At 36.0% G+C, this 20,197-nt stretch overlaps 1 protein-coding gene across 1 annotated transcript in view; it reads right to left on the reverse strand.

Annotated features, from left to right (window-relative positions):
• Window positions 1–3,183: 3,183 nt before the first annotated feature.
• The window catches only part of LOC114036142 (leucine zipper protein 2-like), a 232,090-nt gene continuing 215,076 nt past the window's right edge, over window positions 3,184–20,197 (reverse strand). Inside the window, exons 6-7 of the mRNA XM_027852556.1 lie at window positions 4,441–4,515; window positions 3,184–3,501 (exon numbers count right to left, since the gene is read on the reverse strand). Coding sequence (XP_027708357.1) covers window positions 3,397–3,501; window positions 4,441–4,515 — 180 coding nt within the window. The 3' untranslated portion in view covers window positions 3,184–3,396. The remainder of the gene's footprint in view (window positions 3,502–4,440; window positions 4,516–20,197) is intronic.

The raw sequence follows: 20,197 nt of genomic DNA on the forward strand, positions 1-20,197 counted from the left end.
ATCCAAAGGAGTACAAACAGGGTGGTGGACAATGAGTTCACGTCATTGAAGGTAATTGGCATTCTCTTTCTTCCCCTCCTCCTCCACCAAACCCTGGAAAATTAAAGTTGTAGGGAGACATCTTCAAGTATTTAGAGGGCTATCAAGTGGGTGAGGCATTATTATTTTGTTTAGCCACAATCTACAGAACAGGAATCAACTGGTAAAAGGTGCAAAGAAACAAATTTGGGCTTGATGTATGCATAGAACTTATTAACCATTATAGAAAATTAAAGTGTAATGGACCGCTTCAGAGAGTAATGGGCTGTCGCTTATAAGAGGCCCTCAAGTTAGGGTTAAATGATATCTTGTCCATTGCTCAACTATAGGTCAAGATCAGTAGACTCTGTTGTGTCTTCCAGGTCTGAGATTCTGTTCCTATTTCATCCTGGAGAAGTAATTCAGTAACTACTTATGTTCATCCTTGCAAATTCTTTAAGGGATAGGACTCTTTTTCTTGTTTCTTTTCCATTGGTAGCACTAAGCATGGTAGATATTCCTATATGTGTTTAATAAATATTTGCTAACATATTTTGTTAGGGAAGTATAATTATTTTCTTTTTGGAATGGCTAAAGTGAGTTGATAAATATTTCCCAAAAGATCCTACATCTAGGGGGCAGCTAGGTGGAGCAGTGGATAGAGCACTGGCCCTGAAGTCAGGAGGAGCTGAGTTCAAATCCTGCCTCAGACCAAACACTTGACACGTACGAGCTGTGTGACCTTGGGCAAGTCACTTAACCCCGATTGCCTCACTTAAAAGAAAAAAAAGATCCTACATCCATTAAAAATATAACTATGGATCTCCATTCCCATCCCCTGGTTCACATAACCTCTGATAGATCATGGTGACCAATGGTCTGGCAGGATATTCCAAAAGTAAGGGTAGATCATATGTCTGAGGTTTGCAGTTGCAGTTATTTTAGTCATAAATCTTTTAGTTAGGTCTCGAAACTAGCCCTTTATTTTTTCAGGAAGTCATGTGCATATGGTCAATGTAAAGCTATTTCCTCTCCTGATGAAGACAAATCTTAGTTTCACCTAGGTAGATTGGGTTTAAAAAGGAAAAAGAAAAGCATTATCAATGTGGATAATGATACAAGTTAATTAAGCCCCAAAGGGTCATATTTAGAACTAAATTGCCTATTTTGGCTGCTTCCCCACTGATCATGCTAAATAATTAATTACTTTATTTCTACTTTACTTTGTATATGTAGCCACTCAAGTCAGAACATCAAGAGTTCTACAAGTTTTGCCTACTTCCTTTTTTCTCTTCCTTTCCCTCTTCTTCCCCTTTCCTTTTCTTTTTCTCTCCCTTTCCCTTCCTCCTTCCCTTCCTTTTTTTTCTTTTCACAGAGCTCCATTTTACAAAGAATCCCAAAACTGTGAGTGGTCTGAAGGATGAACTACTCCAGTCCCTACCTGACCAGAACTCTCTTTGCAGTATCATCCTGGCAACATGACCATCCAGATGTCCCGATTAGAGTTTCAACCAATAGGGAACCCAGTAACTCCTGAGATAGCCCTCTCCACTTTGGGCTAGCTTGAATTATTTGAAATTCTGACCTAAAATCTGGCTCTGATATTTCAACTGAAATATAAACGCTTACAACCCGAAAAGTCATAGATGTGAGCAAAAAGCATAGCAGCAAAACAAGGCAGTAGAAAGAGCACTGAACCAAGATATTCTAAGCTCAGATCTGCCACTTTCCCTTTTAAGGACTCACTTTCTTCATCTTTAAAATGATAGGGTTGAATTAGGTGATGGCTCTCTTGTCTCATCTAGCATTGAAGCGCTATGATTCAACATGAATGTCTTTCTATTCCTCCTCCTCCTCCTCCTCCTCCTTCTCTTTCTTCTTCATGGACCTATGATTTCATGGGTCAGGTCACTTCCAGGTGAGGAAGTCTTCTCCCCCAAAGCTGTTCACCCATTGTTCTGCATATTCTTCAATGGACACGTAGAGAACTACCTACATCATGGGATTAAGTGACTTGCTCAGGGTCACACAGTCATACATGTAAGAGGCAAGAACTGAACCCATGTCTTCCTGATTCCGAGTCTTATATTGTAGTCACTGCACTGCTTCCTAGATTTCCCCATGACCGGTGGTAATTGAATAATAATTTAGAAAGCGTTTTATCGTATTGTTAAGGTCTGTAAAGCATTTCACAAGTATCATTACGTTTTATCCCCACAACACCCTGGGAATTATTCCCTAATTTCCAGATGAAAAAAACTGAGGCAGACAGATGTCAAATGACTTGCCCAAAGTGACACAGCTGGGCAGGAAGTGAATGCCAAGCTCAACACTAAACTATGCCATCTAGCAGCCTCCAATTTTTTATTTTATTTTATTACTCCCCAAATTAAAAGAGTTTACACACACACATACACACACACACACACACACACACACACACACACACACACACAGGGGCTAAGTCCACTGCATGCCAAGATACCTCATCAACTCAATCAAAGAGAGCATTAGTCATCCAGATTTTTCTCTCTTTTTGGATACATAAAGCCAATTATCTATGAAAATTCATTTTGAAAAACTTGAAATTCTCAGGCTCAGTTGCTCTAGGACACTTTGTCATAAATGCATATGGATTGGGTTAGATCAGACAGCAGATATGAACTCTCTTTAATACCATGGATCTCAACCTGTCCATGACTTCATAGCTTGGGCTAAGAGGTACAGAGGGGTTAAGTGACTTGTCCTGGGTCACCCAGCTAGGATATGCCTGAAGCAGAATTAAAACATATCTTTCTGACTCCAAGCCCAGCACTGTACCCCTAAGCCACTCTATCTCATAATATGTTCACCTAAAATCCCATCGCATTAGAGAGCATAATCAGGATGACAGACAGCCACACCCTAGACTTGCTCTGTGGATAGCAAGATGTAGACTCTGTTTGCCAGGCTAGTACTAATGCTGGTACTAATGAAAAGAGTGTTCTTTATTTTCATGTTGCCATCAAAGCCTATCCCAGAAAAGAATAATTATAGGGGAAAAAAAATCAGGCAATAAAACAAACTTTGAAATGGCATTAGTGTACAAAACTGACTATTTTATAATAAGCAAGTTACTGATCCGGACAGCATAATGTCTTAAAAAACTGGACTGTATTACAAAAGCATTTCTGTGAGTATCGATTTCAAATAGATTATTGCTAAAGGATAGTAAATGGCATGTTGGATTTTGGAAATTCTTTTGGCTACTTTACAAACATACATAAAATAGTGGAAAAGATGCATGCTCTAGAAACTTAGTACTTTTGTCATGCCTTTGGACTAAAAATAATGTGAAGACATTAGCAAATGGAGATTTGCAGCACAGCTTCCTGAAGCCTACAGTGTCTTTTCTTCTGTATTTGCGATGCCTTTGGAAGTCTTCCGGTTTTTCTCTTCTGATTTTGGGATCTCCAGCTTAGTCTGAGGAGGTGTGTACAGCTTCTGTCAACCAACATAGAAGGGAGATTTAGTCAAGTCAAGACAAATACCATTTCAGAAGCAAACATATTGGTGATGACTAGAACTTGGCATGAAAAATGCACTGGCAACCCAGGGACGCAGCAGTATATAAATTGCATATAAAAGGAATGTTTGATTAAAAAACAGTTTAATTTGCAATACAATCCACACAAAGAGTCTGTGTTTATGAAAAGAAGGTTCTTTCCAGCAATATTATGACTATAACTTAAAGTCAAGCAAGACAGCTCAAGTCCATGTGCAATAACGATGGGGCAATAAACAGCATTGTATTAATACAAACTTCTTGCAGTTAACTGCTGCTTTAAATACTTCCTCCTCCTCTCCACCAGTTGGAATATAAACTGCATGAGGAACAGAATTATTTGGTCTTGTTGTTCACCTCAGTGTATGGAATCCTGCCTTGAACACAGTAGGTCCTTAAGGAATGTTTTTGGAAATTGGATTTAATGTGCATGTATATTTCCATTAAAATGATAAGTGACTTTCACAATGATTATCTCAAAGTTTTACATGATATTTATGAGTTTTTTGACATTTCAAGAGATAATTAAATCTTTTTTTATCCCCATGCATAGCAAAAAGTAGTTACTAATGAATGTTTGTTAATTAAATGTGTTTTAATTGAAATCAATTTTATAAAATGGTTGATAAGGGAGACTCCTTTTTAAACAAAATATTCAGGAACTGATCCCATTCCGTTTGCTATCTATTCAGGACAGCACAGAGTTAAAAAAAAGAGGATTACCACTGAGGCAGCCCCAAAGTTGCCTTGTTGAGATTTAGTCTGAAAAGCTATCTAATACCATTGCTCAGGTGTGGGGATACATACAGAAGGGAAAAGCAGAACCAAGCCAACCGAGCTTTAGAAATGCTTTCAATTCCGCTCAAGGACAAGAATACCTGCAAGACAGGATCCACTTCTGTTGTCTTGTTCACATTGGTAGAGTTGTGATTCACTGCACAGGTCTTGCCACCCTATAAAAATAACCATTGAGAACATGTTATGAGAGTCATCATAAGAGAGCAGGGGTGAAGGAATGAACTCCCTGGGCTGTTCAAATCCTGAGAAAGTTCCACCAGCCTGCCTTTCCTGAAAAGGCCAAACCACAATCATAAATAGCAGAGACAACCATCACTAATGTGAAAGGACTCAGACAAAGAGATTAGATGGTGGGTTTAAATATTGATTATGGTATTCAGCTGCTGCAAAAGAGGGCAGTAGAGGAGAGATGCCTTCTCAGAATGAAAAAAAATAATTCTAAGTAAGAAATACCAAATAAAAGCATAGAAACCTTGGAGTGCTTGCCAGTATTGTTCCTGAGAATGGAACATTTCAATGGATTCTCTATCAGATGTCTCTCTTCCTCCCCCTCTTTCCCTTCCTTTTCCTTCCTCTCTTCCCTCTTCTTTATGTATAGTATATGCTATATATGCATACAGGCATACACACATATATTCTACAATCTGTAGTTATACATAGACCATAGAGCATACATATACGTATATAGTACCCTATATACTATGCTATTTTCCATATATTTGTGTGAATGTGTATATTCTCTCACATTCTCTGTTCTCCCACTTTTTCCCTCTTTGTGTATGTAAATATAGACACAGACACATACACACATGTATCTGTACATATATATAATATAAACTGTACTAAACGATATATATGTAAATATAATAGGTATGCTCCATAAATACTAGGCTGCCTCCCTAAATATTACATATACACAGGCACAAAAGAAGAAAAAAGAGTACAGTAAATATATATGTAAATATATATATATACACATATAAATAGTATACTAGATATTTACTGTACTCCTTTTTTCTTTTCTCATTATGTGCATGTATATACATATGTATACATATTATAAATATAGGTATATACGCATAGAAAAAGCAAGATAATATTATATATACACATACATATACATATATATATACATATATGTATATCATGTTGCCTCCCTAATACGTATCCACACCAACACATAATTCTATACTTAAATATTAGGGATGTGGGATTGTAGAATGGAATAGAAAACTTGTTCTAGAATCAGAAGATGTGAATTCAAATCCTACCTCTGACACCACCGTGGGACCTTCGGCAAGTAATTTAACCATTCTTAGCATCAGTTTCTTCATCTATAAAATAAGGAGACTGGATAAGATGGTCTGTAGAGTCCTTTGCAAATTTTGGTCTTGACCTTATGGGCCCTAGAGATAAACACGTGTGGGTGTATCTCTTGGGCTGGTAGGATCATAGAACATAATTTGCAAGGAACCCTACAGACCATCTTATCCAACCTCCTCATTTTAGTAATGAAGAAACTGGTGCTTAGAGTCTACTTAATTGACTTGCCTAAGGATGTATATATATGTGTGTATGATGTGTGAGTGCATATATAACAGGAGAAAGTCAAATGTAATTATCAATCTAGATATCTACCAGAAACTAGTAATTGCTTTTTCTTCAATCAACAGCTTTACTAAAATTTCTCTATCCTTTGCAAGACAGAACTTTGAAAACTAAGCCACAATCATTGGGCAATCAGAACAAATAAATCTTATTTATTAAACTTTATTGTTAATCAAAATGAAAGCATTTGTAGCCAAAGAAAGCATGCTACATGAACTATTCGAAAGTTTTTATCCTTTTCTTCTACTGTACTCTTTGGAATAATAAAATAAGCTAATGTGGGATATTATAATGTTCTACATGGATATGAAATTTAGGTTTGTTGCTGTCCCTCTTCCTGCCCCATCCACCCACCCCAGTCATTCTGCCAATGACTATCAAGACAAGAATCTGAGCCCATTAGCCACATGTCTGACACTGAGCAACTCTTTTCTCTGGGTCAGTTTCCCTGTTGTAACATGATGTGGTGAAGCTAGATGACATCTAAGTGTCTATCAATTCTAAAATCCTATGATTAAGCAATGTGAAAGAACCAGAGGCAGAGTAGTGAACGGTTCTGAGCTTCACATATCACGTGATATAAGACAAGGCCATATATATACATAAGTAAAATAAAGCCTGCAGTCCCATGATGATTTCAAACTTCATGGTCTCCTTGAACCCCTACACAGGTAGGAAAAGAGGACTGTATGTTTTGGACAGCTCTAAGTTCATTGGTCAGTTGCAACTATATTTTCCTTTTTGTAGACCTAATTTACCATTTTTTTCCCTTTTACTCTTAGTAAGGATAAGCACACATATATGCATGTATACAGAGATACACACACCATTAAAATAAGCTCTCCACATAATGGCTGCTTCCATTAGTACAAAGATAAATTCTAAAACAAAATCTATTCATCATGAGAATATCATCCTTCCTTAGGCTTCTCGTAGGGATTTGCCTGTGACTTTCTTTTGTATTTATCAGCATTCTCTTCTGTAAAAATAAGTAAATTGCACTAGATGATGTTTCTTGCCCCTTTGGGCTCTAAATCTATGATCCTTAAACTTGCTCTTGGGGACGCTCTATCTCTGTACTTGCCCTTCTTTTGTCTTTTTCATGGTTTGCCCTTTGGCATAGCCATCTTCAAATCACAAACCCTAGAACAATGCCTTAAATATAGTAGTGTCTGACTATAAGTTAGTTAATGTGAATTACCCTGAAAAGTCAAGCCTTGTTAATTAAATTTCAATATTAATAAAAAAAATAAAACCCCAAATAGCCTTCTTCCTCCTACTATGCCTCATGGTAAAAACCTTTAAACTTCTTTTCCCTCTGTGTTTCAGGAAGAAGCTTAATGAGATTGCATTCATAAAACCCTTTGAACTTCTCTGGAAGGCAATGCTAGATAAGGACAAAGTAATTATAACTTGTAAGCATCTTGTCTTAATAAGCATCTTATCAACCTTGTAGCTATTGTTGGAGCAAACTTTCCTTTTGTATGAAAACAATAGACCCATGAAATCTGTATGGTTTATTACCTACTTTATAGAGTCCCTGATTAGAGAATATTCCAGCATTCTAAGCAAGCTTGGTGAAAAAAGATGACCCCTGAAAATGCCATAGGAGATTGTGTAAACCCAAGGCTGCCTCAAACACGCCCTCAGAGGGATTGGGCGGAGACTCAATTCACTTTGTCAGATACAAAGCCTCTGCTTTATCACAACCACTCTGCTGGGACAGACTTGCTTTTCTGGCAATTAACTCCTAACCTGCCAAGGTGAGAACCAAGTATAGAAACAATATGCATGATGATTCTGATTGTAGGGGAGAGGGGGACATATAGCCACTTCAGAACTACTCTGTCCAGACTGCTGAGAGCTCCCTTAAATTATTGCTGGCTTCACTACTAATCCAAATGAAATCAGAGGCTATAGCATTATAACAAGTCTGGCATAGAACAAAAATACTAACTATGCTATTTTCTCCTTAAATATCCTAATTCATGATCTAGAATAAATATCAGAAAGGACATTAAAATTATTTGGAAAGCAACTTTACTTGGTTTCTTTGGCTCCTAAGTTTCAATGGATTCTCCACATCTCAAGGGGCCTTTGTGAAGTATAAGAAAGGAACCACCCATGCCCTATTCTATATTCAGGGATACTAGAAGCTATTCTTCCTACTCACTGACAGAATGGAATTGCTTAATTAAAAAATATGTAAACTCTCTCCAGCATATTAGTATTTTCTACATTGTTGACAATTAAAAATAATGAAAAGCAGAAAACATTGTAACTAAGAAGGAAATATGTAGAGATAATAGCTATGAAAATACCACAAATAGTGGAAGGAAGAGATGCATGAAGAGGGTGGGAGAGGGAGAGGGGAAGGGGAAGGAAGAGGGGGAGAGGAAGGAAGACTGGAAGAACAAAGAGAGACAGAGAGGAAAATGGAGAGGAAGAAAAGAGGAAGAAGGAAAAGGAGAAGCTGGTGGAGGGCAAAAGGCATAGAGGGAACACATGGGGTATGGGAATGGGCATACAAAGGTTTAACTCATATAATTTTATTCTTTTACCCTGATAATTTTTTTCAAAGGAGAACAATTTCTAGAATTATAAATATACATACACGTGCACATAAGTGAATGTATCTATATAGTATGAGGTGGGAAATAAACTGCAAAACCAGGTGGATAACTTTTTTTTGTTAGTTTTATTTTAATGCCATTATTTAATATACCGGACAATGGAAAGTAAATGTATAGTAAGAGATTAGCTAGCTGAAATTTGAAGAGAAGGAAGAATACAGCCTATATAAAATCCCAAATCTCAGAAACCATGAAAGAGCACAGACGTGTCATAAAAATAACAATATTGAAGTATGTGTTATAAAGTCTTAAGAAAAAAACCACATAGAATTTGGTAAACTAAATAAATTTAATATTTCACTAAATACTTGATGTAATTTTAGAAGCATTCCTGAAATTTATTGGAATGACACTCATAAACATCATAACACAAAGGCTTATTTTTTCCACTTAATAGTATTTTATTTTTCCAATTAGATGTAAAGATAGTTTTGAACATTTATTTTTATAAGATTTTGAGTTTGAAATTTTTCCTTTCCGTCCATTCCTTGCTCCTTCCCAAGAAAGCAAGCAATCTAATAAAGGCTATGCATGCAAAATCATGTTAAACATATTTCCACATTAGTCAGGTTATTAAAAAATAATCAGAACAAAAGAGAAAAACCATGAAAAATAAAAAAAAAACACAACAAAAAAAGTAAAAATAGTATGCTTTGATCTGCATTCAGTATCCATAGTTCTTTCTCTGGATGTGGATAGCATTTTCCATCATGAATCTTTGGGAATTGTCTTGGATCATTGTATTGCTGAGAAGAGCTAAGTCTGTCATAGCTGATTATGGCACAATATTGCTATTACTGTGTGCAATGTTCTCCTGGTTCTGCTCACTTCACTCAGCATCAGTTCATGTAAGTCTTCCCAGGATTTTTTTCTGAAATCCACCTGCTCATCATTTCTTGAAGCACAATAGTATTCCATTACATTCATGTACCATAACTGATTCAGCTATTCCCCGATTGATGGGCATCCCCTCAATTTCCAATTCTTGGCCACCACAAGAAGAGCTGCTAAAAACATTTTATTCATGTGGGTCCTTTTCCCTTTTTTATGATCTCTTTGAGATACGGACCTGGTAGTGGTATTGCTGGGTCAAAAGATGAATACAGTTTTATAGCCATTTGGGCATAGTTCTCTAGAACAATTGGATTAGTTCACAATTTCACCAACATTACATTAGTGTTCTATTTTTCCCACATCTTCTCCAACATGTATCAGTTTCCTTTTCTGTCATATTAGCCAATCTGAAAGGTGGGAGTTGGTACCTCAATTCTGTTTTAATTTGTATTTCTTTAATCAACAGTGACTTAGAGAATTTTTTTTCCATATGACTATAGAGAATTTTAATTTCTTCACCTGAAAACTGCCTGTTCATATCCTTTGACCATTTATCAATTGGGGAACGACTTGCCTTCTTATAAATTTGACTCAGTTCTCTATATATTTAAGAAATGAGGCCTTTATTAGAAACACTGGCTGCAAAAAAATGTTTCCCAGCTTTCTACTTTCTTTCTAATCTTGATTGCATTGGTTTTATTTATATAAAACTATTTAATTTAATTAAAATTATCAATTTTGCATTTTATAATGTTCTTTATCTCTTGTTTGGTCATAAATTCTTCCCTTCCCCATAAATCTGACAGGTAAACTATTTCTTGCTCTACTAATCTGCTTATGACACCCTTTATGTCTAAATCAGGTACTCATTTTGACCTTATCTTGGTATAGGGTATGAGATGCTGGTCTATACCAAGTTTCTGCCATATTATTTTCCAATTTTCCCAGCAGTTCTTGTCAAATAATGAGCTATTATCCCAATATCTGGAGTCTTTGGATTTATCTTTTTTTTTCCTTTTTTACTTTTTTTTTGGCTAGGCAATAGGGTTAAGTGACTTGCCCAGGGTCACATAGCTAGTGTGAGTGTTTTGTGTCTGAGGCCGGATTTGAACTCAGGTCCTCCTGAATCCAGGGCCAGTGCTCTATCCACTGCGCCACCTAGCTGCCCCGAGTCTTTGGGTTTATCAAACAGTAGATTACTATAGTCATTGACTTGTATACTTGTATACCTGATATATGCCACTAATCCACCACTCCATTTCTTAGCCAGTACCAAATAGTTTTGGTGATTGCTGTTTTATAATATAATTTTAGGTTTAGTATGGCTAGGACACCTTCCTTTGCAGTTTTTTTTTTCATTAATTCACTTGATAATCTTGACCTTTTGTCCTTCCAGATGAATATTGTTATTATTTTTTCTAGCTCTTTAAAATATTTTTGGCAGTTTGATTGGTATGACACTGAATAAGTAAATTAATTTAGGTAGAATTGTCATTGTTATTACATTTGCCTGGCCTACCCATGAGCAACTGATATTTTCTTTTTTTTTTTTTCAACCAAACACAAGGTTTATTAGAACATAGTCATACTGGGCAGACCCTTAAGGAGTCTGAACATTAGTGAGCTAGTGGCTAGATTATAAGAATCTAAGCACTTTAATGGAGACAAGATGGACCTTACATACAGAAAGACTGTGGGAGGGATCTAGGAGTGGCCAAGTAATTTGGGGTGATTGGAGGAGGGGTCTAAGAAGGATCTGGATGGCAGTGGCTAACAGAACTCCTGGGACCTGGAACCTGGACTACATGGCCAAGGGAGAATGGAGCCTAACTAGGATTAAGGGTAGGAAATGGTCAGGGGTCATAGGGAAGTAAGACAATGGAGGGAAGATTGGGTGCAGCCACAATGAAAGGCCGGTTGATGGGATTAGAGCCTCAGGCAAACACCAGAGATTTGACCACATTGGAAAGTCCAGGGTCTTTCCTTTTTGGGGTCTAGCTACCATCTTCTTCATTCCCCCTTCAAACAAACGGGACCTAAATTCTTTTGGTGTAAGGGGCAAAGATCTTGCTTCTGAAAGGGCTTCCTGCTGGCAATGGGCATAAAGCTGTCCCTGCCTCAAGGGGGTCTCAAAGAGGAGGTTGACTGGACCCAAGCATAGGCTGCATGAGGGGACATTGGCTGGTACCCATTGTTTGCTACCAACTATAGGTGAATGGCCTGTAGTCTGGAAGACACAAATCTGACAGAAAGACTGCAGGGCCCAGATGTAAAGCAGGGACTAGATTTAGGGCCCAAATATGAGAGTATAAAACATCCTTAGCTCTGTTTGGATTCAGATAATTCAGTTTTTCCAACCATGCAGTATTAAATCTACCTCATAGCCAGACTCAGGGATAGCCAGGTGAGTAACATTCCTTTTCAAAGGCACATAATGGGGAAACTGAGCCAGGAGGATCCCATCTTAGACTGAGGCTAAAATTGTCCTCTCAGCTTTTCCCAATGCTGACTTCCCACCAGTATCACATTCTCACATGAGTAGTTTGTGGCATTTCTCTCAGATGGTGGGTTTTTGATTATCAATGGATTATGATCCATCAGACGACTCAAAACAAAATCCCATGAGCTTTTACCTCAAACAGCAAGTTTCACTAATCACAGTTTAGGAAAAACTTTTCCAGGATTTACATCTCAAACTTAAATTTGTCCTGGTGTAAAAAGCTAATCATTAGAGATTTCTATATAATTACAAATTCTAACAAGACAAAGCAACTGATATTTTCCCATTGTTTAGATGTGACTTTATTTGTGTGAAAAGTGTTATGTAATTGTGTTCACATAGTTACTAAGTTTGTCTTGGCAGGTAGACTTCCAAATATTTTGTGTTGTCTATAGGCATGCTGTTGGGACCTGTTGGTAATATATAGAAATGCTGATTATTTATGTGATTGTATTTTATATCCTGCAACTTTGATAAAGTTCTTATTTCAAGTAGTTTCTTTTGTAGTTTTTTTTTTGTTGATTCTCTAGGATTCTCTGACTACACTATCATTTCATCTGCAAACAGTCATAGTTTTGTTTCCTCATTGTCTATTCTACTTTCTTCAATTACTTTTTTCTCCTTTTATTGCTAAAGCTAACATTTCTAGTACAATACTGAATTATAGTGGTGATAATGGGCATCCTTGTTTCACCCTGGATCTTATTGGGAAGGCTTCTACCTTAACCCTATTACATATAATGCTAGCTGATGGTTTTAGATAGATATGACATCATTTTAAGGACAACTCCATTTATTCATATACTCTCTAGTGTTTTTAATAGAAATGGGTGCTGTATTTTGTCAGAAGATTTTTCTGCATCCATTGAGATAATCATATGATATTTTTTAGTTTTGTTACTGATATGGTCAATTTTGCTGATAGTTTTCCTAATACTGAACCAGCCCTGCATTCCTGGTATAAATCCCACCTGGGCATACTGTCTTGGTGATAAATTGCCATAACCCATTTGCTAGTATCTCATTTAAAATTTTTTCATAAATATTCATTAGGGAAATTGGTCTATAATTTTCTTTCTCTGTTTTGCCTCTTCCTGATTTGTGTCATAAAAGGAATTTGGTATGTTTCCCTCTTTGCCTATTTTTCCAAATGGTACATATAATCATTAGATTATTTAATTGTTCTTCAAGTGTTTGGCAGAATTCACTTACAAATCCATCTGACCTTAGAGATTTTTTCTTAGGAAGATCATTGATAGCACGTAAATTTCTTTTTCTAAAACAGGATTAATAATTTTATTTCATCTTCATTTAACCTGGGTAATTCATATTTTTGCAAACATTCATCCATTTATCTTAGATTATTAAATTTATTGGCATATAGTTGGGCAAAATATCTCTTAATTATTGCTTTAATTTCCTTGTCATTGGTGGTAAATTCACCCTTTTTATTTTTGATACTGGTAATTTGGTTTTCTTCTTTCTTTTTTTAAAATAAAATTAACCAAAGGTTTATCTATTTTATTGTTTTGTTTTTCACAAAACCAGCTCTTAGTTTTATTTATTAGTAAAATAGTTTTCTTAATTTCATTTTTAATCTCTCTTTTGATAGAATTTCTAATTTGGTATTTAATTGAGGGATTTTAATTGTTCTTTTTCTAGGTTTTTTAATTGCAAGCCCAACTCATTGATCTCCTCTTTCTCTATTTTATTCATGTAAGCGTTTAGAAATATAAAATTTCCCCTAAGTACTGCTGTGGCTATATCCAATAAATTTTGATATGTTGTCTCATTATTGTTCTATTTGATGAAGTTATTGATTGATTTTACGATTTGTTATTTGACCCATTCATTCTTTAGGATTTAGTTTCTAATTAATTTTTAATCTATCTTTCTATGGACCTTTATTACATTTAATTTATATTGAATCATGATCTAAAAAGTATGGGGTTAAAATTTCTGCCTTTCTGCATTGGATTTTAAGAATTTTATGCCTTAATGCATGGTCAATTTTTTTTGAAAGTGCAAATTGAAACTATTTTTTAGTATTAGTTTGTAAAAGTTAACTATTAATCTTTCCTTTTAGAAACAGTAATGGATTTTTAACCTGAATTTTCTCTTACTACCAATAACTGTACATACAGAGAACCTCTATTCAGGATTAGGCAATAAAAATAAGGTACATATGAACTGAAAAAAGTCATATCATATTTTTGAATAAATATATAAGTGTGTTATGAAAGTTACAAGACAAAAAGCAATAATTCTAAATATCATGACAATGTGCGTGACCTGCCTAACCAACATATTCAACCATTGTCTCCTAAAGTCCACACCCATGTTTTTCACTCGTAGATGGGCAATTCCATCTAGATACCTCACAGTTTCATAAAACTCAAAATGTATCAAGCAGAACTCATTATCTTTCCCCTTTCAGTATTCAACTTTTGAAAGATACTCAAGCCAGAGAAATAATGTACATAAAAACCACAGTGAAAAAGCAAAAGAACCACAAAACAATAGAGAACTTTGAGAACTTATGTTGAGAACTTAATGACCAAGTTTAGTCCCAGGGAAAAGATGAGAAGACAACTTTTTAAGTCCCTTTTTATTTTTTTTAACAATTTATTTATTTTTACTTTTCTACATTCACTTCCATAAGATTTCGAGTTTTACATTTTCTCCCTAAGATGGCGTGCAATCTGATATAGGCTCTACTTATATATTCATATTAAACACATTTTCCCATTAATCATGATATGTGATCAATTTTTGCATAGGTGACATGTACTGCTGAGAAAAAGTTATGTTCCTTTCTATCCCCATTGAATTTTCTCTAGAGGTCTATCATATCTAACTTTTCTAAAATTTTATTCACCTCTTTAATTTCTTTCTTGTTTATTTTTTGTTTAGATTTATCTAGTTCTGTGAGGGGGAGATTGACATCTCCCATTAGTATAGTTTTGCTGTCTATTTCTTCCTCTAAGTCACTTATCTTCTCTAAGAATCTGGATGCTATACCACTTGGTGCATATATGTTTAGTATCGATATTATTTCATCATCTATGGTACTTTTTGGAACGATGTAGTTTCCTTTCTTACCTCTTTTAATTAGACCCATTTTTGCTTTTGCTTTGCCTGAGGTCAGTATTACAATCCCTGATCTTTTTTTAACTTCAGCTGAAGCATAATATAGTCTGTTCTAGCCTTTACCCTTTACTCGTGTGTATCTCTCTATTTCAAATGTGTTTCTTGTAAACAATACATAGTAGGATTCTGGTTTTTAATCTGCTCTGCTATCCACTTCTGTTTTGTGGGAGAGTTCATCCCATTCACTTTGACAGTTATGATTACTAACTGTATATTTCCCTTCATCCTAGTTTCCCCATTTAAACTTTTCTCCTCCATTCATAATGTTCCTCCTTACCAGTGTTTTGCTTCTGACCACTACTTTCCTTAATCTGTCCTCCCTTCTAACAACTCTCCTCCTTTTTCTTTCCCTTTTCCCCTACTTTTGTTCTCCTTTTTATCAGCTCCACCTCCCTTTTCTTTTCCCTTTCCCCTCCTACTTCTCTATAGGGTAAGGTGCATTTCTGTACTCAACTGAGTATGTATGTTATTCCCTCTTTGAGCCAAATCTGATGAGAGTAAGGTTCAAATAGTGCTCACCCCCTCTTCTTTCCCCCTACCATATTAGGTCTTTTGTGTCTCTTCGTGTGATGTAATTTATCCTAGTCTATCTTCCTTTTTTCTCTTCTCCCAGTACAATCCTTTTTTTGCCCTCTGTGTTTTTTATACCATCACATCAAAGTCAATTTTTACCCACACTCTTTATGTATATTCTTTCTAACTGCCCTAATAGAGATATATTTCTCAAGAATTACAAGTATCATCTTCCCATGTAGGGACGTAAACAGTTTAACTTATTGAATAACTTTTTTTGTTTCCTGTTTACCATTTTATGCTTCTCTTGAGTATTACATTGAAGGCTGAATTTTCTGTTCAGGCCTGGTCTTTTCATCAGGAAAGTTTGAAAGTCCCCTATTTCATAGAATGTTCATCTTTTCCCCTGAAAGATTATACTCAATTTTGCTGGTTAGTTTATTCTTTGGTGTAATCCAAGCTTCTTTAACTTTCAAAATATCAAATTCCAAGCCCTCCAGTTCTTTAATGTAGAAGCTGCTATGTCTCGTGTAATCTTGACTGTGGCTCCTTGATATTTGAATTGTTCATTTCTGGCTGTTGCAGTATTTTCTCCTTCACCTGATAATTCTGGAGTTTGGCTGCAATATTCCTTGGACTTTTCATTTTGGGATCTTTTTCAGGAGGTGATTGGTGGATTCTGTCAAGGACTGTTTTACTCTCTGGTTCTAGGACCTCGGGGCAGTTTTCCTTGATAATTTCTTGAAAGATTCTATTCAGGCTATTTTTTTATCATGGCATTAGGTAGTAAAATAATTCTTAGGGGCAACTAGGTGCCACAGTGGATAGAGCACATGGCCCTGAAGTCAGGGGGACCTGAGTTCAAATCTAGCCTCAGACCATGCACTTGACACTAGCTGTGTGACCCTGGGCAAGTCATTTAACCCCAATTGCCTAAAAAAATAATAATAGTAATTCTTAAATCATCTCTCCTGGATCTATTTATCAGGCCAGTTGTTTTTCCAATGAGGTAGTTCATATTTTCTTCTATTTTTTCATTCTTTTGCTTTTCTTTGACTGATTCTTGATGTCTCATAGCATCATTAACTTCCGCTTGCCCAATTCCAATTTTTAAGGAATTATTTTCTTCAGTTAGCTTTTATATCTCTTTTTCCATTTGGCCAAGTCTACTTTTTAAAGAGCTGTATTCTTCAGTGGGTTTTTTCCCAATTTGGTCAATTGTATTTTTTTAAGGAATTGTTTTCTTTAGTCAATTTTTGTCTTTCCTTTTTTCAAGCTGTTGACTCTTTCTTACATAACTGAATTCTTTTCCTAATTTTACTTGTATCTCTATTATTTGATTATTAAAATCTTTTTAAAACTGTTCCAAGAAGGCTTTTCAGCATTGAGACCAATTCATCTTCACCTTTGAGACTTCACATGTAGGCATTTTGACATTGTTGCCCTCTTTTGAATTTGTGTTTTGGTCTTCCCTGTTGCCATGGTAGTTTCCTATAGTCAGGGTTCTTTTCCATTTTTTGCTCTCTTTTTTGCCTATTTCATGACTTTTTAAGTTGAGCTCTGCTCCTGGGGCACAGAAGACATTGTCCCAAGCTTCTTGTGCTGGGGGCCAGGGGTTTGGTCACTGGTTTTCTGTGCTGGGGCCTAAGGTGTTGGTGGCTTGTCCACTGCACCGGGGTGGCCTGGAGTAGTCACATCTGTTGTGTCGGGGTTGTGGGGCTCACAATTTGCCTTGTGCTGTGGCTGGAGACTTAAAAGCTGCTGTGCCACTGGGCTGCTGAACCTGGACCAACGGGCCGTGGTTTCTGATCCGTGTTGTGGCTAAGAGCCTCCCTCTGGCTTGCCTAGACACTGTACTAGGCTAAACTTCCCTTATACCCAAGTGAGACAGATCTTTCCTAAATTTCTTTAAGGTGGAAAATTGTTTCACTCCATCTTTTTGTAGGTTCTGTCATTCTACAATCTGTTTAGAGGCTTGATTTAATGTTGTTTCTGAGGGAGACTGGGTAGAGCTCAGGCAACTTCCTGTCTTTTCTCTACCATCTTGGCTCTGCCTCCCCTACAAAGGCTTATTTTGTTTATTAGACATGAATCTTATAAAAAGGGAGATGAAGAATTTATGTGATTGGATGAAAACACATGGTATAATGAAAAGAGCATAGTATAGTAGAAACACTACTGGAAAGATCTCCAAATTTTATGTCCTATAGTCACTGTTTCTTTGTGTTTGCCAAAGTGGTCTTTCTTCTGCCTTGTTCTAATCAACATTTTTATACATTACTCAGATCAAAGTTAATATCTCCGCTTTCTTGAGGGAACTCTTTTAGTAGATAAATCCTAGGGAGTTGTCTGAGGCATTTACAGATTAAGTGACTTGCCCACAGAAACACTGTAAATATATGTATGTTCTTCACCTCCATTTTTATAAGAAAGCCCATTAGATTCAGAGGCAGGGAACACATCTGCAAATAATGGCTTTGTTACATACTACCTGTTTGCCCTTAGGGAAGTCATTAATCTCTCTGGATCTCATCTTCTCATCTATAAAATAAGGACTTTGAACTAAATGAATTTTAAAGTTCATTCTATGGTATGACATTGAACTTCTGAGCCTCTGTTTTGTTACACGTAAAATAAACTAACATAACAATATCATCAGCATCTTATTTCCAGAGTTAGTGTGAGGATCAAATGATATAACGTATGAAAATAATTCTATAAATGCCAAACTGACATGTGTGTGTTCCTGTATCTCTGTGTGAGTCTTATTATTATTATTAACTGAGGTAGAAATATTTTGGAAAATTATTATCTTATGCAGTATTAAAAAAGAGAGAGTAGTTGAAGTGACACTGTTGTGAAGTTATACTATAGTGCACTTAGTGAGATGGAGGCTATAGATGATACTTTCAAAGCTTATCCTGATGTGGAAGTAACTCTGAATTACGGAATCTGAAAGATTATTATTGAACATCATGAAGTTTGTCAGGTCGTCCTAGCCTACAAAGATCTTAATTATGATTCAGGGATAGGTTGTCTTTTTTTCTGATGATTATCCTAGGATACTAAAATTTTATGCTCTACAGGAAATCTTTCTGCATCTCCCTTAAAGCTCATGCCTTCCTTATGCTGATTATCTCTAATTTATCCTGCATGAGGTTTGTTTATACCTAGCTGTCTACATATTGTTCCTCCTGGTAGAGTGTGAGCTCCTTCAAAGTAGGGACTGTGTTTTGCCCTTCTTTGAATCTCCAGTGTGTATCACAGTGCCCGTCACATGGTAGACAATTAATATTTGTTGACTGATTGACTAGTAAAGTTTTGGGGTTTAATTGTCAGCAGTTTTGCCAACTTGTTATTTTTAGGGGAAATATCAAGTCAAGAAGTCTACCTACTCAGATATAGAGAGGTTGAGAGGTTGTTGTTTCCACAACACAGAGAAAAATATTGGCACAGCATTAAGATACAATAGTTACAGACAATATAACTTTCTGGATACCTGCCCATGGTCTCATTTTGCTTCAAAGAGAAAATTCAAAAAAACTGTTGACATTCCTTGATGAAAATGAAAACTCTCAGAATGTTGAAAAATCATTCATCTGGATTTAATCATGACCAAAAAGGAGAATTGATTGGTGAAACATAAGCATTGGTGAACTAGGGAGAAAACAACAATGTTGCTTTTTAATGTACAACAGCCAAGAATTGGAATGTTAGACAAACATCACATATGGACCGTAGGCTTTAGGGAAACAATCTTCAACAATTTCAGAGAAAAGACCAGTATGATCCTATGTCTTGAGACTCTTAAAAACATTCTACATTTTTGTCCTCAAATGGGATGTTTCACCATTTCCTCAAAACATCCTGTCTTTCCCAGTTCTTTGCTTTTGCTTGTACTATTCCTTTGATTTAGAATGCTCTTCTTTTTCAGTTCAGACTAAATACATTTTGAAACATTCATCACCAGGTTAGGCGTAGAGTGATGAATTTTTTCATCCCTAAAATACAGGGATACCATTGACAACCCAGACATGTGGTATGGTGTGTGTGTGTGTGTGTGTGTGTGTGTGTGTGTGTGTGTGTGCGCGCGTGTTTGATACCATCAAAATTGTTGAGTATTTTCCTTGTGATAAAACTTTACCAAAGCTCTTCAATATTAAAGGCCTACTTTAGTTAAGGGAAGAAAATATTGGGAAGAATTTTCATGAACATTTCTCCATTTTTATATTTGTTATTTTGACTGGTGTGAACCAAGTAAGCAATTTTTTTTCTGGTTCCAGAATATTAAAGATATTTGTTAACCAACAATAGTCATGGTAAATTACTACTAAGGGGGTTTATAGGGAAAAGAAATTCTGAAATTCTGAAGGGGGATGGTTGTATCTGGACAGTAATGAAGTCACTTGAGTTTTGCATCATTACATCATGAAACAACGCAGTTAAATTATACATGTTAAGGTGTTAAAAGCAATCTCCAGTAACCCAAAATACTATTTCCTCATTCTGATATGCAGAGTCATAGCCAAGGGTAATCCTCCAGGGTCTAGGTTCTTCAAGACAGATCAATTTAGCACAAGTTCAGGTCTTAGTAAGAAA

The sequence above is a fragment of the Vombatus ursinus genome, unplaced genomic scaffold, assembly GCF_900497805.2.
Source record: "Vombatus ursinus unplaced genomic scaffold, bare-nosed wombat genome assembly UNPS02009770.1, whole genome shotgun sequence".
Classification (NCBI taxonomy): Eukaryota; Metazoa; Chordata; class Mammalia; order Diprotodontia; family Vombatidae; genus Vombatus; species Vombatus ursinus.